This window comes from Malus domestica, chromosome 14, assembly GCF_042453785.1.
Source record: "Malus domestica chromosome 14, GDT2T_hap1".
NCBI classification, from domain to species: domain Eukaryota; kingdom Viridiplantae; phylum Streptophyta; class Magnoliopsida; order Rosales; family Rosaceae; genus Malus; species Malus domestica.
Window position 1 is genome coordinate 5,235,421 of NC_091674.1, and position 24,702 is coordinate 5,260,122.

Genomic DNA, 24,702 nt, shown 5'->3' on the forward strand with positions numbered 1-24,702 from the left:
TGTAACATCCCACATCGCCTAGGGGAGTGATCCTTAAATGTATATTCCCATCTCTACCTAGCACGAGGCCTTTTGGGAGCTCACTGGCTTCGGGTTTTGTAGGAACTCCGAAGTTAAGTGAGAAGAAGGTCAGAGCACTCCCAGGATGGGTGACCCACTGAGAAGTTGCTCGTGAGTTCCTATAAACAAAACCGTGAGGGAATGGTAAGCCCAAAGCGAACAATATCGTGCTACGATGGTGTAACGAGCCCGGGATGTGGTGGACCCGGGCCGAGATGTGAAATAGCTTATCCTTATTTTGCATAGTTGCTTCAATGCTTTGTTCATTGATGTTGTGCTGGTTTAATGAGAATCAATTTTAGTTAAAAATGATTCATGAAACTAATGTCTAGGGTGGTATGCCTAACACATCATAATTACATATTTTATATGTTCATATAACTATATACAGAAAATTTTAGTTGTATAAATTTTCAACTTTATAATGTATATAGTTGATTAAAAAGTTATATAATGGATTTCTATACTTACAAATATTGTTGTGGAGACATAGAAGTTCATTTGTTACTTTGTGTTATCTTTTTCTCTTTTCATGTAGCAAAAAGAATCAATTATTTGAGTTGATATAGGTCCGTTTACCATCAAACTATGTAGGTCTTCTTTCAACATCATTATTCAGTAATAGTTGAAATTTGTACTTTCTGTTGTCTAGTATTCATCGCTTGTCTTAGAAATTATAATAATTTGGTATTGTTGTACAAGGAAAGCTTTTTTGTGTACTAAACGTTGATTTAAGAGTGTTCCTAGTACTTACGTGTTCTCTGTTAAGCACAACTGAATTAATCTCTTTATGTCATCTGGTTTAAGTATATTGTACACTTGCAATTGGGTCCATTGCATGCTTTTGTCTCTGTGATTTGTTGGTAAAAAGTCATCCGACTGTGATGAAGGCTCGTCTTTTAAATTCAAACTGAATGCGGGAGTGCCTCCTATGACTCTTTTTTTTCTTTTTGTCTCCCAATTGTTTACATTTTGCCTTGCATGTCATTCTTCTAGATATCATCATCGTTTTTTATAGATTCAGTGTCTATTTCTTGATATGTTACTTTTGTCAATAATGTAACACTTTTCTCCCGGAATATTTGTTGTCCATCATCACATTCAGTTGTTTGTTGAATTCCCTTTTCATGGATTGTGCCTTTCATTTTGTTCCTTCTTTGATTCGGAAATAGCATTCGCTTTCCCTTTTTCCTTGTTCTTAGTCACTGTTTGCTGTTGTAGCGTTTGGAAGTTTCTTTTCTGCCTCTTTGATCTATTTTCATTCTTTTCGTTAACTTTCTTCTTTTTTTTTTTTTTGCCTTTGCTGTGGTTGTTTATTGTGCCTTTTTTCTATGTTCTTTGCGTTGGTTTTGCAACATTGTCTTCTTTGGTAATGGTTTCAATCTGTAGATGAATAGTTTCCTTCTTTGTATGTGATACCTTTTATGTTTTCCCAATCATTTTCCTTTGTTGTGTCATTTTGGTGGTGGTTGATATAATTTGAACACTGGTGTTGGTTGAGCTTGACATTTGAAGTTTTATGTTAACTAAGACCATCTGCAAAAACAATGATTTATATAAATAGCAATTACTTTTATAGCTATGGTGCAAATAGAATAGTACAATAGTATAAATGTTAAACTATTTCTTAAATTGAAGCTAAATTGCAAACTATTTATGAATTTAAGCTGGAATATCAAACTATTTATGAAACTAAAAATATTTTGGAAACTATTTATGAAACTGAAAATATTTTGTAGAGACTATTTATGAAAGTGAATCAAACTATTTTTGAAAATGAAGATATTTTGCACATTATTTATGAACCTAAAGATATTTTTGTAAACTATTTATGAAAATGTACCAACATAAGAAACTTTTATATAAGTGAAAACAACGCAATTTTTTTTTTTTGTAGATCTGCATAAATCTTTTTATTTTTGTTGAAGCAAGTAAAGTATGAAGATGAAATCACAGTAGTGAGTGAAATTTAGGATGATATAAGTTTATACCAATGTTCTAAAAAATGTTAGGCACTAGACAGGCGGTGGGTTGGCACTTAGCACCTAGACGACTATGTGGGGTCTAAGCGGCCTAGGCTGATTTAGGTAAATTTCTTGTATATCTTGTAAATAAGTGCATATTGACACTTACAAAAAATTATACTTGTATGAAATCTATGGATAAGATAATAAAAGAATGATAAAATGCAAAAAAAATATCCAACAAGTCCAAAATTTAAAAACACATTAAACATATATGCCATATAACCATAGTGAGGAGTATTGTAGGATGACACATGCACAACAAGTTCACAATTTAAAATCACATAAAATGCAAAATAGTAGGAAAATAAGGAAATATAGTAATGTAAGATACTTATCTTTACCATTACGGAATTTAAGTTGATACACACCTATTATATAAAATTAACAAAATTTCAAGGTATAAACATAAGCGCATGTAGTACCAACTGTGAATGAAAATGTCTGGACCTGAGGGTGATAGAGTGGTAAGAGCTGTCAAAACCTCATTCCTTATGTTGTCATCTTTAGCGGCCCCCAACATATTCATGAGCTCTAAAGCATCACACATCTCCACAATTTTCATTCTCCTATCATCTGTAAATCAAGAGAAGACATAAAAATTTACAACCTGATTTCACAGCTGGAGATCAAAGAGATGAAACAAGCACTTCTATGTTACACAGCTCAAACACAAGAAAGTTTCTGAAAACGATTCCAGCACAAACTGTAAATGGTAATTCATTACCCAGGTGTGCTTTACAATATCAAAAGTGAATTGCTTTACCAACAAGGCAACCATCACCTATACCCGTATGTAAAACAGGTAGAAAATGTACAAAAGAAATATTTCTTTCAACAAATGAAGTAATTCATAATCTTATAGTATACTTGAGAACAAGGCAGTTCTTGCAACAACTAAAATGTGATTTCTAATCTTATTTGGGTATCCCGTATACTTTGTAAATGTTTTTTAAGTTAAATAATATTTAAGTGCAAGAAAGAAAATGGCAAAGCTTATGTATGCACGTCAACAAATATACAAATTAATATATAGCATCGTTTCCATTTAGGTTTTTCTAGCATTTACCTAACGCTTGTGAAAGTGGCAGAAATTAGCCACATTTGACATTAGTTCCACTGTTGGTGTCTTCGTCTGAACTTGTATTTCAACGGCCTGTGGTACTAGTGACGGTTCGTTCTTATCCTTCAAGGTGTCTAAAAGTCTTTGTGGAGAAGCACTCAAATATGGAATTTGTGAGGGTTCCAACTCAACCGCCTTTAATTGAGCTTCTTTTAACTTATTTGTCAAGCTCTCAATCTGTTTCAGATAGTTATTGATTATTAGAATATTTGCAGTGGTCTTTGTTTGCATCTTTAACATTTCGGCGTTATGTGCATTGCTATTCTTCTAATTAATCTCTACTTTTCAGAAAATCTTTTCAACTTCATTGTTCAGCATTTTGATCGTTTGGCTGAGTATCAAGCATTCTTTATTTGATGCATCCATTACATGTGCCATTATTTCCCTGAAGGTTATATACCTTTTCTCATCAATGCTTCTAGCTTTCTTGAACTCATCGAATAACTATTCACTTATAACTTCATCAGTTTGCTCCGTGTTCTTGTTCACATTATGATCATTTCCTTCGTCGTTGTTGATGACATTCTAATCAAGCCAGTTATGTTTTCCATGTTTTGTCCTTCTTCATTTTCAGAATGAACCTCATCAATTTCGACATTAGTTGTCTTGCATTACTTTGCCATCTTTTTATGCCTTTTTGCCTTTTAAGATTGTTCTTCTGGTTGAGCAGAAGGAATATCAAAACCAAACTACACATAATAACATTACATATTTTGTTAATTTTCACAAAATGTCCAACATTTTTTTTGGAAATTGAGCACATTGTTTATGAAATACACACTATTTATGAAATTAACCAACAATGTTTATGAAATATACACACTATTATGAAATTAACCAACATCGTTTATGAAATATACACACTATTTATGAAATTAACTAACACTGTTTATGAAATAGACACTCTATTTATAGTACTACAACATAATTGCTCAAACTATTTATGAACAAATAAGTCACAGTTATTATGGAAGAGTACAAAAGACACATTGAATGAACCATTTCTTTTGTAGAATCAGTTAATTGTTTATAGATGTTATTTGGTCATATATGCTAGTTTTTTGTTTGGAGATTGTTTTGTACCTGTTGTGGTATGTCCTCTCTGTTTGATTCATCTTTGTTGTTTGATTCATCCTCTTGAGTATTAGGTTGCTTTCTTTTATTCGCCTTTTCATTTTTGTCGTTGTTTCTTTGTAGGTTCTTCATGTGGCTGTTCAGAAGGAATGACATCCTTAATCTGCAAACAGTCACATTAGATAAGTGTCATTTTATATGATAAATCATTATTTTTGTGTTGGAAAACACTATTTTTCAAAGTGAAATATATTGATTATTGGTGATTACCTTGATTTTTCCACTGGGATATCCTTGATTGCTTTATGGATCATGCTTGTGTCCCATCTTGTGATTGTCGGAATCATGTTTTCTCGTCCTTCTATTGTCTCCACTAGATTTGTGTGAGCACGTATCCAGTACTAAATGAATTAAGTAAGTGATGTTAGTTTGTGCAAAACTTTGTAAGAAACAATTCATGTTATTTTTATTAACTATGTTGGTTACTTACCAAAACAAGGACGGTACATCCTCTAGTGGTCGATTCTTCTCCTTCCTCCCTTTTTTTCTTTCTTTTCCGAGCATCTTGAACAGATAGTCCCTTACTCATTTGGCCCAATTGTACTTGTTTATCTACTGCAAGTTTGTACATATTTTCAGGAAACTCCAGGTGATGGAGGTTCTAGAGTTTGTAAATAGCAGTGATTGAACAAGGTGTGCGCATATGAGTGAAGCAATATCTTGTGCGTCCTCAGGTGTTTCGTCTTTAAGTGCTTTCTCATATGCCTTTGCAAGATGCTTCTTCTTGACTACCTTGACATCTATGAAGTACTTTTTGATGAGGCGGTCATCATCATCAAATTTGGTTGATTTGTTTGTATTCGGCATATTGATTCCTTTGTTGTTCAATCCGAAGTTTTAGGCAAAATCATCGTTGGTAATCCCATGTGATTCATGATGCCCAGATTTAAACTTTTGGTTTGTTTGGTTGTAGCAGTTAATGATTTTGATCAAGTCCATATCGGACTTCCTCTTCCTTTATGACGTAATCAAAGTCCCATCCATGTACGTCTTCAGTAGACTCCAAAATCGCATCTTTGCTAGTTCATCATAGACGTCTTGACGTCGTTGTAACATAGGGTTGTAAACTTTCATTGTTTCTGCAAACCTGGTCATGTTGCATCTGTATTGGAGGTATTCCTTCTTCTGTTTAGCTTCTTTTTTCTTAGTTTTACCCCTTCTTTGCTGGGTTTTTCATTGTTTTCATCTTCAACAATGAAAATTGTTAGGATACTATTTATTGAACTATAACAAAAAAATGCATGTTATTTATGAAACTACACTAAATAAACTCACTCTATTTTATGTAATGTACCAAAATAAACCCCATTGAAAAAAAAAACTACACACAAATGGCATAAACTAACCAAGAAATGATAGAACTCACAATATTTATGAAATATGTCAAACTTTTCATGAAATATCCCACACTATTTATGGATATAGAACAATATAACCCACACTGTTTATGAATTATTCCACACTATTTATAAGGAAAGGGAGCAAAACAAAACAAACCAACCTACATTGTTTATGAATGGGATAAAACAAAACCAAAACAATCCTCAATATTTATGATATATAACTATTAAGAATTGTTTATGGATCTAGAACAATATAACTACACTGTTTATGAAATATACCACATTATTTATATGGAAATGGATCAAAACCAAATCAAACCAACACACATTTTTTATGAAAGGGATAAAAAAAAAAATCAAATCAAACCAACCCACATTGTTTATGAAAGGGATCAAAACAAAACCAAATCAATCCACATTATTTATGAAATGGAGCAAATTGAATATTAGTCCAAAATAGCAGCCAATATTTATGAGATATAACAATTAAGAACTGTTTATGGACATAAAACAATATAACCACACTGTTTATATGAAAAGGGATAAAACCGAAAATTATTTCTGGAATTTAAGCATAATAACCTAACTATTTTGTGAAATTGATGAAAAATAACCCCCAATCTTTATGAGATGTGTTTGTACCATACTTGACCAATCCCGAAACTACCGAGCACCGGCCAACGCTATACTGTCAAGGACCCAGAAGAGTTCCCCTCCGACCAGGAGGCCAATCACTACTCGACACGTGTCAAGATTAGAAGCCAATCAGAGCGCAGCACGTGTCGACATCAAGAACCAATCATAACATGACACATGTCAATGTGACAAAGCTACAAGTTTTTCTATAAATAGGGGTCATTCCCCCACAATATTGCCTAATGCCATTTGTGTTAAATCATTCACAAGAACTCACTAAATTGAGAGCTTGATCCTTTGTACTTGTGTAAGCCCTTCACTACTAATAAGAACTCCTCTACTCCGTGGACGTAGCCAATCTGGGTGAACCACGTACATCCTGTGTTTGCTTCTCTGTCTCTATTTATTTACGTACTTATCCTCACTAGTGACCGAAGCAACCAAGCGAAGGTCACAAAACCTGACACTTTCTGTTGTACCAAAGTCTTCCCTGATTTTGTGCATCAACATTTGGCGCCGTCTGTGGGAAACGACACTTATTCCTACTCTCTTCAGCTGTGTCAAGCTGGTTTCTATCATTCGTACACTTTCTTTTGACCAGGCATCCCTCTCCAACATGGGAAGCGAAGGAAGCCACAGCACACAGAATGACACCCCCCTTGCACATAGTGCGAAACAACGAAAGAAGGAAGGAAAACGAGTTATTCTTCAAGCTAAAGTCGATGAGTTGGAAGCTCAGAACAACAAGATAGCAATGAGGAATGAGGTCCTCCAGGAGCAATATGAGAAGCTCTTCGAGACACTCCACGAAGCTAGGCAAGCTCAGACACGCGAGCTTGTTGCCCCCGTGGAAGTCAACCATCAACTGGGTGCCCTCCAACATGGAGGGTCACATGCATTCGACATAGATATCCCTGATAGGGAACAGATTACCCCTCGACTTGATAATCAACATGAGGCTTCTCTTAACCCAGTTGCTTCGACCCGAACCATGAGAAGTGGAGGGAGACACCTCTTTGCTGAAGGGGCAGAAGGATCGAAAGCCGTCTTTCGTGATTGTCGGGATTTCCTGAAGCAACGTCGAGAGAATTCCATCCATATAAGCTCAAAGATTAATGACCCAAGGATTTCTGAGAGACTCGGTCCCCTGCCACGGCCCAAGCCGACCACCAATTTGGGGAAGGGGCAACAAGTCCTAGAGAGACATGAGGGTACAGGGGACTCAGAGGTGTTCCGACAGACATACCCTGGAAGCCAGTACAGCGAGTCCAGGGAAAAATCACATGCCCTTGATCAAACCTTCCTAATTCCAATAGGAGATGGAGATTTACGAAAGAAAGCTCCAGTGACACATAACTCCGCTCAGGACCCCCTTGTCCTACAACTTCTTGAGGAAGTAAACAAGTTGAAGGTTGAACGTCAGGCTGAAATACCTGACTGGAACCAACCCAGGCCTGGCCCTCTTACAAGGAGGATCCTCAACACCCCCCTTCAAGCAAAGACAAAGCAAAAGCTTGGCTTGCAACTTTATACTGGAAAAGAGGACCCGATTGAGCACCTTAACCTCTTTGAGTCCACCATGGCATACCGGATGCACACCGACGAAGAGCGATGTCTTCTCTTCCCCTCCACCCTCTCTGGTGGAGCTCTAAATTGGTATTGTCGTCTTACACCTGAGACGGTAGACTCATTTGAAGAATTGAGGAAACTATTTGTTTCCCAACACATTTTCCAAACCGATCGCTTGCACTCTGCAGATGACTTGTACACTATCCGCCAGAAGCCAGACGAGTCATTACGTATGTATGCTGGCCGCTTCAGCCATGAATACTCCCGGTGTGCCGAGGCAGATGACAAGACTGCCCTCAAAGCCTTCACGGCAGGCCTACGTGATTGTTTATTTAAATACATGATCAATGCCAATACTTGGAAGACTTACTCTGAGGTGATGGCGCAGGCTTATAACCATGCCTCCGCCGAGGCAAAGACATATCAGGAGAAACCCCCTACAACCATCCTTTATCAACAAGTGGGAGGTGGAAGCCAGACTCACCTAAATGAGAAGACCTCGACTTTCCAAACAGCAGTGGCACCTCCCCATGCCTTGCATAATGCTTCGCCGAATCAACAGACATATCAATTTCAAGGCAAGAGGAAGGATTTCCATCCTCACCACTCTCCTTTCAGTAAAAAGAGTAAGGGACACTATCCCGATAACCAAGGGTATCGCCACAATAGCGCTCGCCCCCAGGCAGTCAATGCAGTGGGTCAAACCCGCGTCAAGGGTATCGCCACAATAGCGAGGTTTTAGCCTGCCATACTTAAGGTGTCTTACGCCTGCCGAGGCGGAAATCGTCCTTCGGGAAATACATGAGGGAGTCTGTGGAGATCATGCTGGATCTCGGTCCCTAGCACACAAGACTTTTCGCCAAGGATATTACTGGCCAACACTCCACCAGGATGCCATCAAAGTATCCCGCTCATGTGACAAATGTCAACGATATGCAACTATTCCTCATTCCCCTCCAGAGCCTCTTACTCCTATGATCAGCCCTTGGCCCTTCGCCCAGTGGGGACTTGATTTGATCGGCCCAATGCCGGCAGAGAAGGGCAAAGTCTGTTACGCAGTCGTTGCAGTGGACTACTTCACAAAGTGGGCCGAAGTAGAACCCTTGGCAACCATTACTGAGGCAAAGATAGAAGACTTCGTGTGGAAGAACATCCTTTGTAGATTCGGCATTCCCAATGCGATAGTCACTGACAATGGGCGACAGTTTGACAACAAGAAGTTCAGGTTGTTCTGCTCTAAGTTCAACATCAACTTATGCTTTGCCTCTCCAGCTCATCCCCAGTCTAATGGACAAGTTGAGGCCATCAACAAAATAATCAAGCGCACTTTGAAAACCAGCTTGGACAAAGCTAAAGGCTGTTGGCCAGAATTTGTACCCCAAGTTCTTTGGTCATATCGCACTTCATATCGGACTTCAACAGGAGAAACTCCATTCTCACTTGCCTTTGGCACAGAGGCGGTTGTCCCTGTTGAGCTCGAGCAAGCAACATTCCGAGTCCAGAACTACATTCAAAGTGAAAATGATAAACAACTCACCCTCAACTTGGATTTAGTCGAGGAACACAGAAACCAAGCTCACTTGAGGAATGTCGCATACAAGCAGCGCATCTCCAACTATTATGACTCTAGGGTCAAGCCTCGTTCTTTCAAAATAGGAGACTGGGTCTTAAAGAAAAGATTACTCTGCGACAGAGTCCCGAGTGAAGGCACACTTAGTCCAAACTGGGATGGACCGTATGAAGTCATTGGCATCAGTCGCCCTGGCTCTTACACACTTAGAAGCTCCGATGGCAAGACCCTTGGCCATCCATGGAACGCTGATCACTTGAAGTACTACTACAAATAGACTCACGATGTACAAGTGTTGAGCTATAGCCGTTCGGCATCCTATGTAATGAAGGCCATTTGGCAATGAATTCAATAAAGAGGTAATTTAGCCAACTCAGCCCTCACTCTTTTACATTCATAGCAAGCGATGCCAGAACCCTTCTCAATCAGAAAGCAATCCGTCTTCCACAGTCACTACAAAACAAGCAAATGAAGACCGTGTCAAGCGCCCAAAAAAAAAAAAAAAAAAAAAAAAAAAAAAAAAAAAAACAGCTTCATCCAAAAAGCTTCACCCGAAAAGCTTCACCTCTAAAGCTTCACCCACAAAGCTTCACCTAAAAAGCTTCACCCAAAAAGCTTCACCCGAAAAGCTTCACCTCCAAAGCTTCACCCACAAAGCTTCACCTAAAAAGCTTCACCCACAAAGCTTCACCTAAAAAGCTTCACCCAACAAGCTTCACCCAAAAAAAAAAACTTCACCCGAAAAGCTTCACTTAAAAAAGCTTCACCTACAAAGCTTCACCTAAAAAATCTTCACCTAGAAAGCTCCCTCTACATACTTTCACCATCAACGCTTCACCATCAAAGCTTCACCTAGAAAGCTTCATCTACAAAGCTTCACCATCAAAGCTTCACCTAGAAAGCTTCATCTACAAAGCTTCATCTACAAAGCTTCACCATCAAAGCTTCACCTAGAAAGGTTCAACACCAAAGCTTCACCTACAAAGCTTCAACACAAAACCTTGCTCCAAATAAACAAATTTTGTTCACAAAACCCAAGATGCCCTTGAACTTGTACAAAAACACTTGGGTAAACATAAACATTTTTTGTTTTACACCCACAAGGGCCCAAAATTTTCCTTCTTATTTATTCACTTATATATGTTCCCAAACATATTATAATAGATCCAACAACAAGCCAAAGTCCCAAGTTTCATAATGGACAAAAGTACAAGCAATTCATCAATAATGAAGGTGCTACAAAAATTGGAATCTGCCCCAAAATAGAAATCCAACCCAAGAGACTTTTTCTCTCTCTCCCTCTTCCGCCTCCTTTCATCTATCAAATTTCTGCAACCTCTTCTCTTCTCCAATGGAGCTGAATTTTGGACACCCTATAGTTCTTGAGCATATGAACAACTTTCAAGAAGGAACCATTTCTGTTTGAGCGACGGAAATTAAAGTGTTGAAGCTCCAAACATGACAGTCGGATTCTTGCAGATTTCGAAGCTGCTGTGATGTTTCGAAGATCTGGAAATATTTAACCATTAGTTCATTCTGAATTTTTGATATGTTATGAAAGAGACGATGAGGAACAACTTCAATGAAGAAAGCATGCCGATCTGAACAATAGAAAATGGAGTTTCGAAGCTCACAACAAATCTGACGGGTTGACAGAAAAATAATAACCAGTCATTCATCATACCTGGATTTCTGGAGTTATACTGCTCCGAGGGATCTCAAATTTGGATATGTTGTAGTTCACGAGCTGAGGAACAACTTCAATGAAGAAAGCATACCGATCTGAACAAGAGAAAATGAAGTTTCGAAGCTCACAACAAATCTGACGGGTTGACAGAAAAATAATAACCAGTCATTCATCATACCTGGATTTCTGGAGTTATACTGCTCCGAGGGATCTCAAATTTGGATATGTTGTAGTTCACAAGCGGAGGAACAACTTCGATGAAGAAAGTATGTTGATCTGAACAAGAGAAAATGGAGTTTCGAAGCTCACAACAAGTCTGACGGATTAACAGAACATTGATGAACAGTTACTCATCATACTTGAATTTCTGAAGTTGTACTACTCCGATGGATCTCAAATTTGGATATGTTGTAGTTCACAAGATAAGGAACAACTTTCATGAAGACGACTTTGCAATCTGAGCTATAGAGAAAGGTGTTATCTTGCATCCACTCAGGCTGATTAGTGGAAACGAAAAGCAATTCCACCAAAGAAAAGATGAAAAAGAGAGAAAAGCTACTAATTGCACTTGATCTTGTCTAGTCAATAGCATGCAGCATCAAACACACAAAAGTTGGAAATATTTTTAGATAAAGCATATACGAATGTGTGACATCGAACCAAGAATTCGTTACTTTGACAAATTAGTAACACGCGAGACACCTCATTCGGCAACTCTCTTCGCCTGAAGACTTGGGGGACTCCCACCATATGCTACTGCACCTTGATACTCGGCAGTCTCACAACCACTCAGTGACTTGGATTTTTCAAGTCTCCAACCGAGAAGTTTTCCTCACTCGGGAAATTAAGGGAACACTACCTCAAACTACATGCTTCACTCACAAAGCTTCAACAATACAGGTTTCAACAAAAGCAAAAATTCAAAGAACTTTATGAAGAAGGCTTTGGTGTATTTAACACAATATGTTGAAATGAAGCAAAGCTTATTTATTAATATTTTCGATAAGCCACAAATATGTACATATACATGAGTCAAAATAAACAAACAAAAGGGAGCCTTCACAAAGGTTGCTTAGGGGAAGTCTCAGCAGTCGGTAGAGCCCCAGAAAGAGAAAGCACCGGAGGGTGGTTATCCGGAGCCTCAGTACTTGACAAAACCCCAGAAGGAGGAGGCATTGGAGGTTCATCATTTGAAGCTTCATTACCAGGTACAGCCCCAGAGGACGAAGGCAATAAATGCCTTTGGAACAAACCCACAAACCGCTGATGATCAAGTAAAACCTTACCATCAGATTCCTTCATCTGGTCAAGCTTCCTCTTCATGTTTGTAGCATAGTCATGGGCGAGCCGGTGTAACTGCTTATTCTCATGCTTGAGCCCTCTAATCTCCTGTTTGAGACTCATCACTTCAGCAGCCAATGATTCAACTTGGCGGGTTCTAGCAAATAGGCGTTGGGCCATATTAGACACAGAACCTGCACACTGAACACTAAGAGCCAGAGAGTCCTTAACAGCCAACTCATCAGACCGTTTGGAAAGTAGTCTGTTATCTTTGGGAGTGAGAAGGTTCCTGGCCACCACTGCAGCGGTCATATCATTCTTCATCACAGAATCCCCAACGGTAAGAGGACCAGTAGGGGATATGAAGGATGGGCGCCATATGTTGTCTGGAGAAGGCGCGGCTGTCTCTTCTCCAAGGTTCAAGTCAAAACGACGGTCGGAGGGTCCAGACATTTTCAAATGTGTTGAAGAGGGAAGAGGTCAGACAAATCAAGATCTTAGAAGTGCAAGAAATGAGCTTCTACTGGTAGAGATTCAAGTGTGCTGTGGAACTTAATGCCAGCCTCTATAAAAATCTGCACTCGACGGAGCTTCAGAAATCGAAGAGGCGTTTGCTTTCTCAAAAGCTGGGCTGCTCAGAGACCACGAGGGCCGATCTCAGAAATCGAAGAAGCACCTGCTTTTTCAGCCTCGTCAGCACCTGTCACATGCACACTCAGCTTTGCGGAAATTACGGGCAATCTGTCGAAGATTTCTGGTGAAGTAGAAAGCACGTGAATCTCACTGTTCAATCACCGCTCTCCATATGCACCATCAACTCCTCGGGTACCACATATAACTTTGTCAAAGATCTCTGACAAAGTTTAGGTACGAGAATTTCGAAGTTCCAGCTACACTACTATTACCCATAAGGGTAAAGGAACAGCACCACTGCTTGACAACTGGAAAGTCCCTATGTGTGTCGACCTCCGTGTTTTGCGACAAGACAGGTTGGCAAGAACGTCCAACCTTTACTCACATTCGAGAAAAGACTCCCAACATAATTACTTTCTCAAAAATCGGAGTAGCACCGCTTTCCGAATCTCGAGAGTCAGATCCTCGACGGGATTGCTTGTTCGAAAACCGAAGAGGCACAACTCTCAGAACTTCGAGAGCCAGATTTCCTTAGATAAAGCTTGTCTGTAATCTTCACACGTAACATCAGCTTTCCAGATACCACATACCACTTTTTCAAAGTGCTCTGACAAAATTAAAACACGTGAAGCTGGCAGCTCCCACTACATTGCTGTGACCAAGAAGGGTAAAGGAATAGCATTACTACTTGTTATTGGGAAATCCCTATATACATTGACCTCCCTCCTCAACGGACAGGCAAACCTGCAAAAATGCTCAACCCTTTCTCGCATTCGAAAAGGCACCCTCAACATAACCTCTCAAAATACTCAGCTTTATTTCCCCCCGATAATACCTCAGCAAATAAGCCACACCAAGAACAAGAGTATCTCATATCATCAGGATCGAAAGCAAGAGTATCCCATATCATGCTTTCTCCCTGTCTTTGTCTTTGTCCTTGTCCACACCTGCAGGACAAGGAGAAAGAGAGCAGTCAGTCGGAACCTGAAATCAAACCTCCAATTTGGAACTGACTGCCTGGAGCCTTTGCCTGGTTGCTTACTTAGCATTGCTCTCGAGTACTCATCCTCAACTGCTGTCAAGGTCACGAATTCCACCGGCAAATACCTCATGACAGTTGATCAGATATTGGCTCTTTACACTGAAGCTGCCAAGCGTGGATGAGTCACTATGAAGGAATGTTCTGAAGGACCATTTAAATGCAAAGGTTGCACACCACTTCTGCCATGCAAAAGATTGAAGCAGAAGGTTCAACGGTGAGCTGAAACAGATCACTACAGCACGACACCTTTCCATACCACATTCATTATTCCGTCAACAGCAAAAGTATCCCATATCATCAAGGTCGAACGTACTCTAGATTTGATGGACTTGTTTTGACCCTCAAATTTTTGAATCGGCCTTATACTCTGAAGGGCACCAGAAAACCCTCCAGCACAGTTCAAGAATAAGCCTGTGGAAAGTTACTTCTTCAAAAGCAAAAGTATCTCATATCATCTCTTATCCATTTGCTTCTCCTTATCCTGGCAGTTGAATGAGAGACAAGGAGAAGGAGAACAATCCACCGGAAGCCGAAGTCAAACCTCTGATACTGGGTTGCTTACTTGGAAGTTTGACTGCTTACCTTGTCTGTCACCTCTTTCGGCAGATCTCCTAGCTCGGCGACTTGGGGGACTCCTACTATAGGCTAAATACACCATTCCCGGATGGAGGAAAGGTACTTCCAGAGAAGGGCAGATGAAGATCAGACCACACTTCGGTACTTAGAAGTTTCGTGATTACTCAAGGGATTGGATCTTGCAAGTCCCCAACCGAGGAGTTTCCCTCACTCGGGAACTTAGGGGAGCACTGTTTGTACCATACTTGACCAATCCCGAAACTACCGAGCACCGGCCAACGCTATACTGTCAAGGACCCAGAAGAGTTCCCCTCCGACCAGGAGGCCAATCACTACTCGACACGTGTCAAGATTAGAAGCCAATCAGAGCGCAGCACGTGTCGACATCAAGAACCAATCATAACATGACACATGTCAATGTGACAAAGCTACAAGTTTTTCTATAAATAGGGGTCATTCCCCCACAATATTGCCTAATGCCATTTGTGTTAAATCATTCACAAGAACTCACTAAATTGAGAGCTTGATCCTTTGTACTTGTGTAAGCCCTTCACTACTAATAAGAACTCCTCTACTCCGTGGACGTAGCCAATCTGGGTGAACCACGTACATCCTGTGTTTGCTTCTCTGTCTCTATTTATTTACGTACTTATCCTCACTAGTGACCGAAGCAACCAAGCGAAGGTCACAAAACCTGACACTTTCTGTTGTACCAAAGTCTTCGCTGATTTTGTGCATCAACAAGATGTAACAAAATATACACTGTTTATTGATCTAAAACAATATAACCCAAACTAACTATGGATTTGAGGCAAAAATAACACACAATATTGCTTGAACTATCCTAAAGTTAAACATGAAATTGAAGAATAGTAGTAAACACAGTCGGAAATAATTGATTAGTTATCAAAATGCAGTTTCTAATTTAAAATATAAAATTGATAGATTATATGAAATCAAGAACATGCAAACAAGGATTTCAGTTTAGTACCTTTTGTTTGGAGGCAACTTGTTGCTCATCAGGAATGACAAGCCCGACCCTGATATTCTCCAAACACCAGGGTACCAGGGTAGGCACATGTTGGCCAACACCCGAAGTTAACGAAGCCATATTAGGATGCATGAGAACTAAAAACAATTAACCGACATACATAAAACTTGTAAATTTAATTATAATGAATATGCAATTGTGGAATGTGTTCAAAGTATACAACTAATCCGAGACACTACAAAGAAATAATATAAAATTAAATGAACAAAGAGATGGGTCCTACACCGAGAAGACTTGAAGATACTGATGTGAAAGTGCCTTGACACCAAAATTGTACCCCTCGATTCCCTTGACACCAAAATTGTACCCCTCGATTCTAACTCTTGAGGGGGCGTAAAACAAAACATGAGTGGACCAAGTTGATATATAAGTAATACTAATATAGTTGTTCAACAATGTACTAACCCCCAAAATTTATGAAAACTCATATAGCATAATAAGTAATAACTAGCATGCCATAAAACTTCTTAAAACATATATTATATTTAGTGTGCTAAGTAGTAGTAGCATAAAGGCATACACACACACACACACACACACACACACACACACACACACACACACACATATCTTCATTTGCCCGAAAGCACTACATCTCTCGCCCGAAACCAATATAAATATATTCTGACCAAAGCCACCAACCTACGCCCAGCTGAAGCCATTATAAATATATTCCGCCCATAGGCACTATATCTCCTAACCGAAGCCAATATAAGTATCTTCCGCTCGTAAGCACTACATCTCTCGGCCGAAGCCAATATATAAGTATCATTCGCCCGTAGGCTCCTAAATCACCCGACCGAAGCCAATATATAAGTATTATTCACCTGTAGGCAGTATCATTCCCCCGTAGGTAATATCATTCGCCCGTAGGCAGAACATTTGAGTAACCACTAAATAAGCACATAAAAACATAACATAATATTTCTAATACATATATACATATATATATATATATATCTCTCAAAACGAAGCTCAGTAGCTAAAATGTCATATAGTAAAACCATGTTCATAAGTAGGTATATAGTCATCAATCATATATACCACAAAGAACATAAAGTCGATAAAGCATAATATATCATAAAGTGTAAATCCAATTTACTCATAAACATTTCATAAAATGTAACCAACAAATCATGCTTTTCATGTATGCATTTCTAATAGTAAAATATGCATTTTGGAAGGGGTCCACTCACAGATACTTTGCCGTCGAAGAGCTATGCAAACAAGAGAGGACGGAAACGTCATACACAATTGCACCTAAGCACATAAAGGTACCAATTAATAAAACTATACTAGAACGGTTGAATTTTAGGAAATAAACGTCATAAATGGATTCAGGACGTCGAAAAACATAAGAGGGACCTTGGGTACCCCCACACGTCGCCACTGGACAGCGGCCTGGACGGCTACGAGCCAATTTGGGTCGCTAAAAAATTGGTCGAAAAAGTCACCGGCGGCCCTACCGTGGACGACAACGAAGCACAATACCTCCGATAGAAGCGCTTGTGCTCCACGTGCCGGCTAAGATAGGTGCCTACGCGCAGGCCCATACGCCACCCACGTGCTGGCCAGGGTTCTGGGTTAAGACAACTAGGTTGGGCAGGAGGTTTTGGACCAATATTGACTTAGGCTTGGGTTAGGTTTAGGTGGGTTGGGCTTGGGTTAAGTGAATTGGGCTTGGTTACATAGGCCCAAGGTTTGGGCTGGGTTCTGGCCAATTGGGTTTGGGCTTTGGGTTACTGGGTCGACCGAATTAGGGGGTTGGGCTAGGTTATAGGCAATTGGGTTTGGGCTTTGGGTTATCGAGTCGGGTCGACCCGATTCCAGGCTGGTTTCGACGAAAAAGAAAGCCAGAGATTCCTAAGCTCTAGTCAACCTCAAACCTCAACCACAACCTACGATTTACCCATCAAATTGAAAACAAACAAAAGTAGATTATGATTATACCTTTAGTTTCCTAAGTAGTGGCCGAAGTTGGCCGGAAAACAGTCTGAAACGCACGGTGCTCACCGGAAAAACTAAGGATCGAAAAACAAGGTTAAGTATGTCTATTTTTGGTTTGAAAACAACCCGATTTTTTGTTCGAAAACAACCCCATAAGGCTAGGGAAGATAACGAGAGATTGGAATAGGTCCGAATCAAATAAAGTTTACCTCGAATCGCCGATCTCGAAACCGAACTCGCCGGAAGGGATTTTCAGGTCGTCTCTGTGCTTCACAGAGAATGAGGGAGAGAGGAAGCCCATCCCTGGTGGTGGGTTAAGGGGTTCATTGTTGTTGATGTGTAGGTGGGTGTGAGTAGCTCGGGGAGAAGGAGAGAAGGTTAGAGAGGGTGAGCTGAGAGAGTTTTGAGAGAAAGAGAGTTATAAGTCATGGTGAAGGGAGGGAAGAGAGAATGAGAGTTGGGCCGGGGGACACAAACAAAGGGTGGGCCACTCTTGGGCATACCAAACAAGACCCAAAAGCAATCCCATTTCAAAATATTTGGCCCAATAAGGAGAAATTACCAAAATGCCCTTTCTTTCCATAAATTATGGGACGGGTCGTTACAAGGAACTTGTTGTCCGGCCAGAATTTGTTGTTCTTCTACCATTGTTGATTAGATTTTGGTTTGAAATTTGGAGTTTGAAGTTGTAATTGGGTTTTGCGGAAAGGAATCCGAATTGGTTTCTTTTTACTGGTTTGTAGGGGTGGTTGGTGCAATTAATGGTGGTGAAGTGGTAGATTGAATGTGGTAACCGTTATGTTTGTAATGGGCTTGAGTTAAAGTTTCGTCAGGGTTATTTTTGGAATAGTAATTGTTATGCGGGTTGGCCTTTTATTTGAGCCCGCGTTTTTTGTTTTTTTTAAGGGCTTGAGTTATGTCATTATGATTAAAATTTAAGCCATTTTTATTAAATAATAGTTTATGGTGATTTTTGGTTAAATTAAAGTTAGTCTAAGCCCTTTTCGTTAAAGCTCCCTAATTTTTATTAGCTTTAGAAGTCATTACACAATAGGTCGAATGTGTCACTAAATATGTCAATTAAAAGTGGGTGGGGAAATAGGATTAAGGGGTGTGATAATAGCTCTTAATAAATTGTGAGAATGATTATCCCTTGCGCAAACAAAACAAACTTCTTAGAAGTAAAGATTCTTCAACCTCGGGAGTCATGCACCTAGCGAACATCAAATATAAGCTCACAAAGGTTAAACCTTAGAAGTCATAAGGTAAACACCGTACTATCACCTAGAAGACAATACAAAGACAACTGATAAAAAAGGGGTATGAATCCCCTCAAACCCTTGCAATGACACCGCAAAGAGAGGGAAACACCACCCTTTGATGATTTTCAAATCAACAACAAAACTCTACTACAAGCAAGGTTCTAAAAATTAAGAGCTAGGCGATAATTAGGCGGCAGGCAGAGACCTAGGTAGATTTTTTTTAATTTTAATTAAATTTATTGTCTCATAATAAAAAACATGTAAATAAGTGACCAAGATTGGTTGAATACATAAAATGTAATATGTATTCAAAGTTATTTTGTAAGAAAAAAAGCTTAGAGTTATTTTACAAGAAAATTATCTCCAAACCTTTAACCTAAACAAACAAACAAAAATTGAACCGCCTAGGACCGCCTAGAATTGTCTAGATGCTTCATCAATTTTCTAGGCCGCTTTTTAGAACATTGACTGTAAAATGCTATTCTCATTAAAAGGAGAAAGCGACCACAACCATAAAGGCTCATGTGGTAGAGTAAGAGATCTACCACTACCAAAATAGAAATAGAAAGAAAAGAGATCAAGAAGAATGCAAACTCTAAAACCAAAGATTGAGGTTAGGTAGAGACTAGAGTAGGACTTTCTTTGTTTCTCTCTTTACCAGCTGTGGTTTTTATGCTAATTATCTTTCTTTTACCATGAGCGTCTTTTTTATAAACTAATAATGATTGATTTGCTTAATAAAGGTATATGAAGAGGCGACGTAATTTCAACTTAACTGTCGTGTCTGGATATGTTGAAATATGTATATCAGATATAAATACAAATGCAACCTTACATACAAACAATTTCTTAATTACATGGAACTGAGTTCCCTATATTGTAGAAAGATTAGAGACCTCAGAAATCAAGCATGCAGATTTTTAACCCTCACAATTTCACGCTTCACCGTCCGGTTATTTTTATGACGGCAGCCACCTTTCGCCCTCCAAATTGTACGGACGCCAATGCATTTAAAGATATTTTTTAATTTAATTTAAAATAATAATAATAATAATTTCCTCGCAATACGTCTTGGCAGCGTAGAAAAAGGAAAAAGGAAAAAGGAGAAGAAAGAGTTTTGGTCCCATTTGAAAAGGAGAAGAAAATCTCAGAAAAAAAAAGAAGAGAAAATCTTATCGACGAAGAAAACGAAAAGCCGGAGCTATATCTTCGCCTGCGGTTCGATCCTGCCATTCCTGCGCTCAGAAAAGCTAGGGTTTCTCAAAAATTTTATCTGGTTCCCGATCCGATTCCGCTGCTTTCACTGCTTATCGAGGTTCGAAGTTCTCTCAGTCTCTATAATTTTTGAGCTTTTTTGCATGTGTTAATCTGCTCTTCGAATGCCTGCTGTAGTTTTCGTTTTGAATTTTGATCTGTTTTTTTTTTCTCTCTGATTTTCGTGTATCGACATTGTTTAGTTTTTTTTATTTTTGATTTCATTTTGCCTGATTTTAGTTTTATTTTTTGCTCTTTTTGTGTTTTAAGTTTTCTGCGTGATGTTTATTGCGCTAAATCCAATTTTTTTAATTCTTTTATGTGTTAAATTAATCATGTTATTTTAAAAAAAATTAATCGAGTTTACTGTTAGCTTTATGTAAATTGTAACTGAAATTTTCATGTTAACCAGTTTCTAATGATAATTTTCGTAGACGAATCCCCTTTCGAATGGTATAGTGGTAAGATTGATCAGGGTTTTGATCTGCAAGATATATAGAGTAGAGATAAATCAAGAGACCAATTTTTTATGGACTCTGATTTTTTTGTTCGTTTGTGTGTTTGGTGCATTAGGTTACGAATTAAATTTATTGAAAAGGGAGGGGTCGCGTTTTTCCAATCATGAGAACTTCATGGGCGGATTCTGTAGCAAATTCTCAAGGAGAGAATTCGACTGCTGGTTCATCTGACAATAACAGCTCATCTCGCCCTGCACGATCAACTTATGTCCCACCACATCTTCGTAATAGGCCGCCGTCTTCTGATGCCCCGGCTCCTTCACAGCCTGCCCCATTACCAGCCAATGACCGCGTAGGTTACAATGGGCCTGCGCCTGGCCCTGCCTGGGGTGCTGGCAGTTCTAGGCGTGATGTTGGGCGCCCGGGATATGGTTCTAGTGGTGGTCGAGGTGGTGGTGGTTGGAACAATAGAAGTGGGGGATGGGACCGTGGGAGGGAGCGGGAAGTAAACCCTTTTGCTGATGAAGACATCTCAGAACCGACGTTTAGTGATCAAGAAAACACAGGCATTAACTTTGATGCTTATGAGGATATCCCAGTGGAAACTAGTGGGGATAATGTGCCACCACCTGTGAATACTTTTGCAGAGATAGACTTAGGGGAGGCATTGAATTTAAATATTCGGAGGTGCAGGTATGTGAAGCCAACTCCTGTTCAGCGTCATGCAATACCTATTTCTCTTGGAGGTAGGGATTTGATGGCTTGTGCTCAGACGGGTTCAGGGAAGACAGCTGCTTTCTGCTTTCCAATTATTAGTGGAATCATGCTGGGGCAGTTTGCTCAGAGACCTCGTGGAGCACGTACTGTGTACCCTCTTGCTCTTATTCTCTCACCTACCAGAGAACTCTCTTGCCAGGTTAGATTGTGCTTATGCCAGTAACATAACATGTATTCTAGTGGTTTATAGGCAAAAGCTTATTGTTTCTGTTTTGGCTGGTTTGCAGATCCATGAAGAAACTAGAAAATTTGCTTATCAAACTGGTGTCAAGGTGGTAGTTGCTTATGGAGGAGCACCAATAAACCAACAGGTTTGTATAACTTGACTTTGACTGTGGCTTACTGATACTTTGGATCCTTGTCTACTTGCATGTGTGTATGTATATATATATAATTAGTTGTGGGACCCACTCTACCTCGAACTTCAACAATCCAAACCGTCTATTTTGTAAATCTCAATTCAAAGATAATCCTTGCAAAAACTCAATTCAATCCAAAACCATTTACCTATTTAATTGTCACGATGAAATTTCAATGTTTCTTTAAACATAGTGTTTGTCAATTTCTATAAACTCAATTAGATGCCTCAAATATTTCCAATTTGGCTAATATTTTGCAAGTATGATCTATTAATAGACGGTTCGGATTGTAAAAGTTCGATGTGGTGTGGGCCCCACAACTAATCCCCATTTTTCTTATTTGTTTCTTCATTTTCAAAGTTCTTTATTATAGAATGAAGAGTGAGTCTGCGAACAAATCATTGAACATAATTTTGAGGTTGTGGTTATGGTTTTTTTTTTTTTTTTTTTTTTTGTGTGGGAGATGTTTTTGGATGACTTGTATTCGGTTTGGTCCCTAGCCCATTCAAAGTATTAAACTTGTAGGAAATTTGGTTTAGGTCAATAAATAATTTCATATTTCGGTATAGATCAATGATCATTTCATTTTCTATCATAGGTCAGTTAAAACAGTTCCCCTTTTCAACTAAAGTCAATACAGCAATTTTCCTCTCCAACTAAGGTCAACACCACTTGCTTAACTTTCTCTTCATTGATATCTCTCCTAAAAGCACAAAATGTTGATCGACTCAATCCTGTTGTGGAAAATTTTGTGACCTCAAATAAATTATTATTATTGATGCCACCTTCACTTTGTTTTTTGTTTTTGTTTTGATGATTCACTCTTGTTTTCCAATATTGTGTCAGTTGAGAGAACTTGAGAGGGGAGTTGATATTCTTGTGGCAACACCGGGACGATTGGTAGATCTGCTTGAGAGGGCAAGAGTGTCATTGCAGATGATCAGATATTTGGCTCTTGATGAGGCAGATAGGATGCTGGACATGGGTTTTGAGCCTCAAATTAGGAAGATAGTGGAGCAGATGGACATGCCTCCCCCAGGTTTGAGACAGACCATGCTGTTTAGTGCTACGTTTCCAAAGGAGATACAGGTGTGTTTTAATCGTTAGCTGGGTTCCCTGTTGGATTTTTCTTTACTTATTGACTTGTATATAGTCATATTAATGCAATATGAACATTCTATATAGTCATATTGAATGCTGGTTAAAGTTGTTCCAAACAGTGGAATTCCAAACTGAAAGTATCTGATAGCTTTTACAAATTTTTGTTGGAATGCAGCGACTGGCATCGGATTTTCTTTCAAAATATATATTTTTGGCTGTTGGAAGGGTTGGTTCAAGTACTGATTTAATTGTTCAAAGAGTTGAATTTGTTCATGAGTCTGATAAACGAAGTCATCTCATGGACCTCCTTCATGCACAGAGGGAAAATGGAGCTCATGGCAAGGTAACATGGAAGGAAGACTCTATGTTAAAGTTCTGTTGATTCTTTTGAAGAATTGGTATATCAGTATCCTGCATTCTATTAATAGTCGTTTGTCATTGAATTTGCAGCAATCTCTGACATTAGTTTTTGTGGAGACAAAGAAGGGAGCTGATGCATTAGAACACTGGTTGTGCATGAATGGGTTTCCGGCAACTACTATTCATGGTGACAGAACACAACAGGTAAATTGTTCGGAAAATTGATCTTTTAGTCTATCAGAAGTGATATTTGTTTCCTAATGTTTTGTGTCTGATGTTATTCATCGTGAAAAAAGAAGTTGATCTCTCTCTCTCTCTCTCTCTCTCTCTCTCTCTCTCTCTCTCTTTAAAAAGAACTTTGTTGAGCTATTTTGCTGCTCTAGCTGAGCGAATTATTCTTCTAGTTTTCCTGCAGCAAGTTTTAGTAATTCTGAACCATCAATTTTTCTTTCTAGTCATGTTCTAAACCATCTTTGAACCTGTGAGACTTCTCCTGTCTGGTTAATACGTAAAATTTCCAGTTTGCTAAACTGGAAGAAATTTATTTGGTTACATTGGAGGGAACAGAACACTAGACATATCCTAATCCTAACTCATTACCCCACCCTCCACCACTTAAGCTAACCCCAAGGGCAAACTGGAAGTAATTTCATCACTATGAAATAGCGATTCTTAGTAGAAAACTTCACTTGGTTGTAATTGTCATCCTTTTTTTCCCGTAGTATTTTATGATGACCATGCAAGTTTAGCATTAACCCGGATCCTCATATTGTTACGATGCGATGTACTTATATGCAGGAAAGAGAACATGCATTGAGATCATTCAAGAGTGGAAATACACCAATTTTAGTGGCAACAGATGTGGCTGCACGTGGTCTAGATATCCCCCATGTAGCTCATGTGGTAAATTTTGATCTTCCAAATGACGTTGATGATTATGTTCACCGGATAGGTCGGACAGGGCGAGCCGGCAAGTCAGGATTGGCAACTGCCTTCTTTAATGAGAACAATCTCTCATTGGCAAAACCACTCGCTGATCTAATGCAAGAAGCAAATCAGGAAGTACCTGCTTGGCTTACTCGTTATGCATCAAGGGCTTCTTATGGCGGTGGAGGCAGAAGGCGATCTGGGGGAGGTCGGTTTGGTGGCCGTGATTTCAGAAGGGACGGCTCTTCCAGTAGGGGTTCAGATTTTTACAGTGGAGGAAGCGGTGGTGGTGGATATGGCAACTCTGGTGGCTATGGTGGCGGCTCTGGGGGTTATGGTGCTGGCAACGGTGGTATGACCAGTGCCTGGGATTAGTGCTTCCATTAAATACTGGATGTTGTTCGTCGACTTTTTCTTTTTTATCCGAGTATATAATATTATCCTCATAAAAATTAATGGACTATGCATTTTGTTTCCTTTTCCTTTGTTGATTTTCTAGTTCTAAATTTTCTTACGTGGTAACTTGAA

At 39.2% G+C, this 24,702-nt stretch overlaps 1 protein-coding gene and 1 long non-coding RNA gene across 2 annotated transcripts; one reads left to right on the forward strand and one right to left on the reverse strand.

Annotated features, from left to right (window-relative positions):
• Positions 1-10,563: 10,563 nt before the first annotated feature.
• On the reverse strand, positions 10,564-11,661 carry LOC139191619 (uncharacterized). The gene is made up of 3 exons (XR_011575727.1): positions 11,325-11,661; positions 11,144-11,241; positions 10,564-10,968 (listed from the first exon to the last, which is right to left on the reverse strand). It is a non-coding gene; the product is annotated as an uncharacterized lncRNA (long non-coding RNA).
• An 8,349-nt stretch (positions 11,662-20,010) lies between these two features.
• LOC103434392 (DEAD-box ATP-dependent RNA helicase 37-like) lies at positions 20,011-24,650 on the forward strand. The gene is made up of 7 exons (XM_008372724.4): positions 20,011-20,253; positions 20,766-21,566; positions 21,655-21,738; positions 22,633-22,875; positions 23,063-23,230; positions 23,338-23,451; positions 24,046-24,650. The coding sequence occupies exons 2-7, from the start codon at positions 20,814-20,816 to the stop codon at positions 24,547-24,549; spliced, it is 1,866 nt and encodes a 621-aa protein (XP_008370946.3). The 5' UTR covers positions 20,011-20,253; positions 20,766-20,813; the 3' UTR covers positions 24,550-24,650.
• Positions 24,651-24,702: the final 52 nt, after the last annotated feature.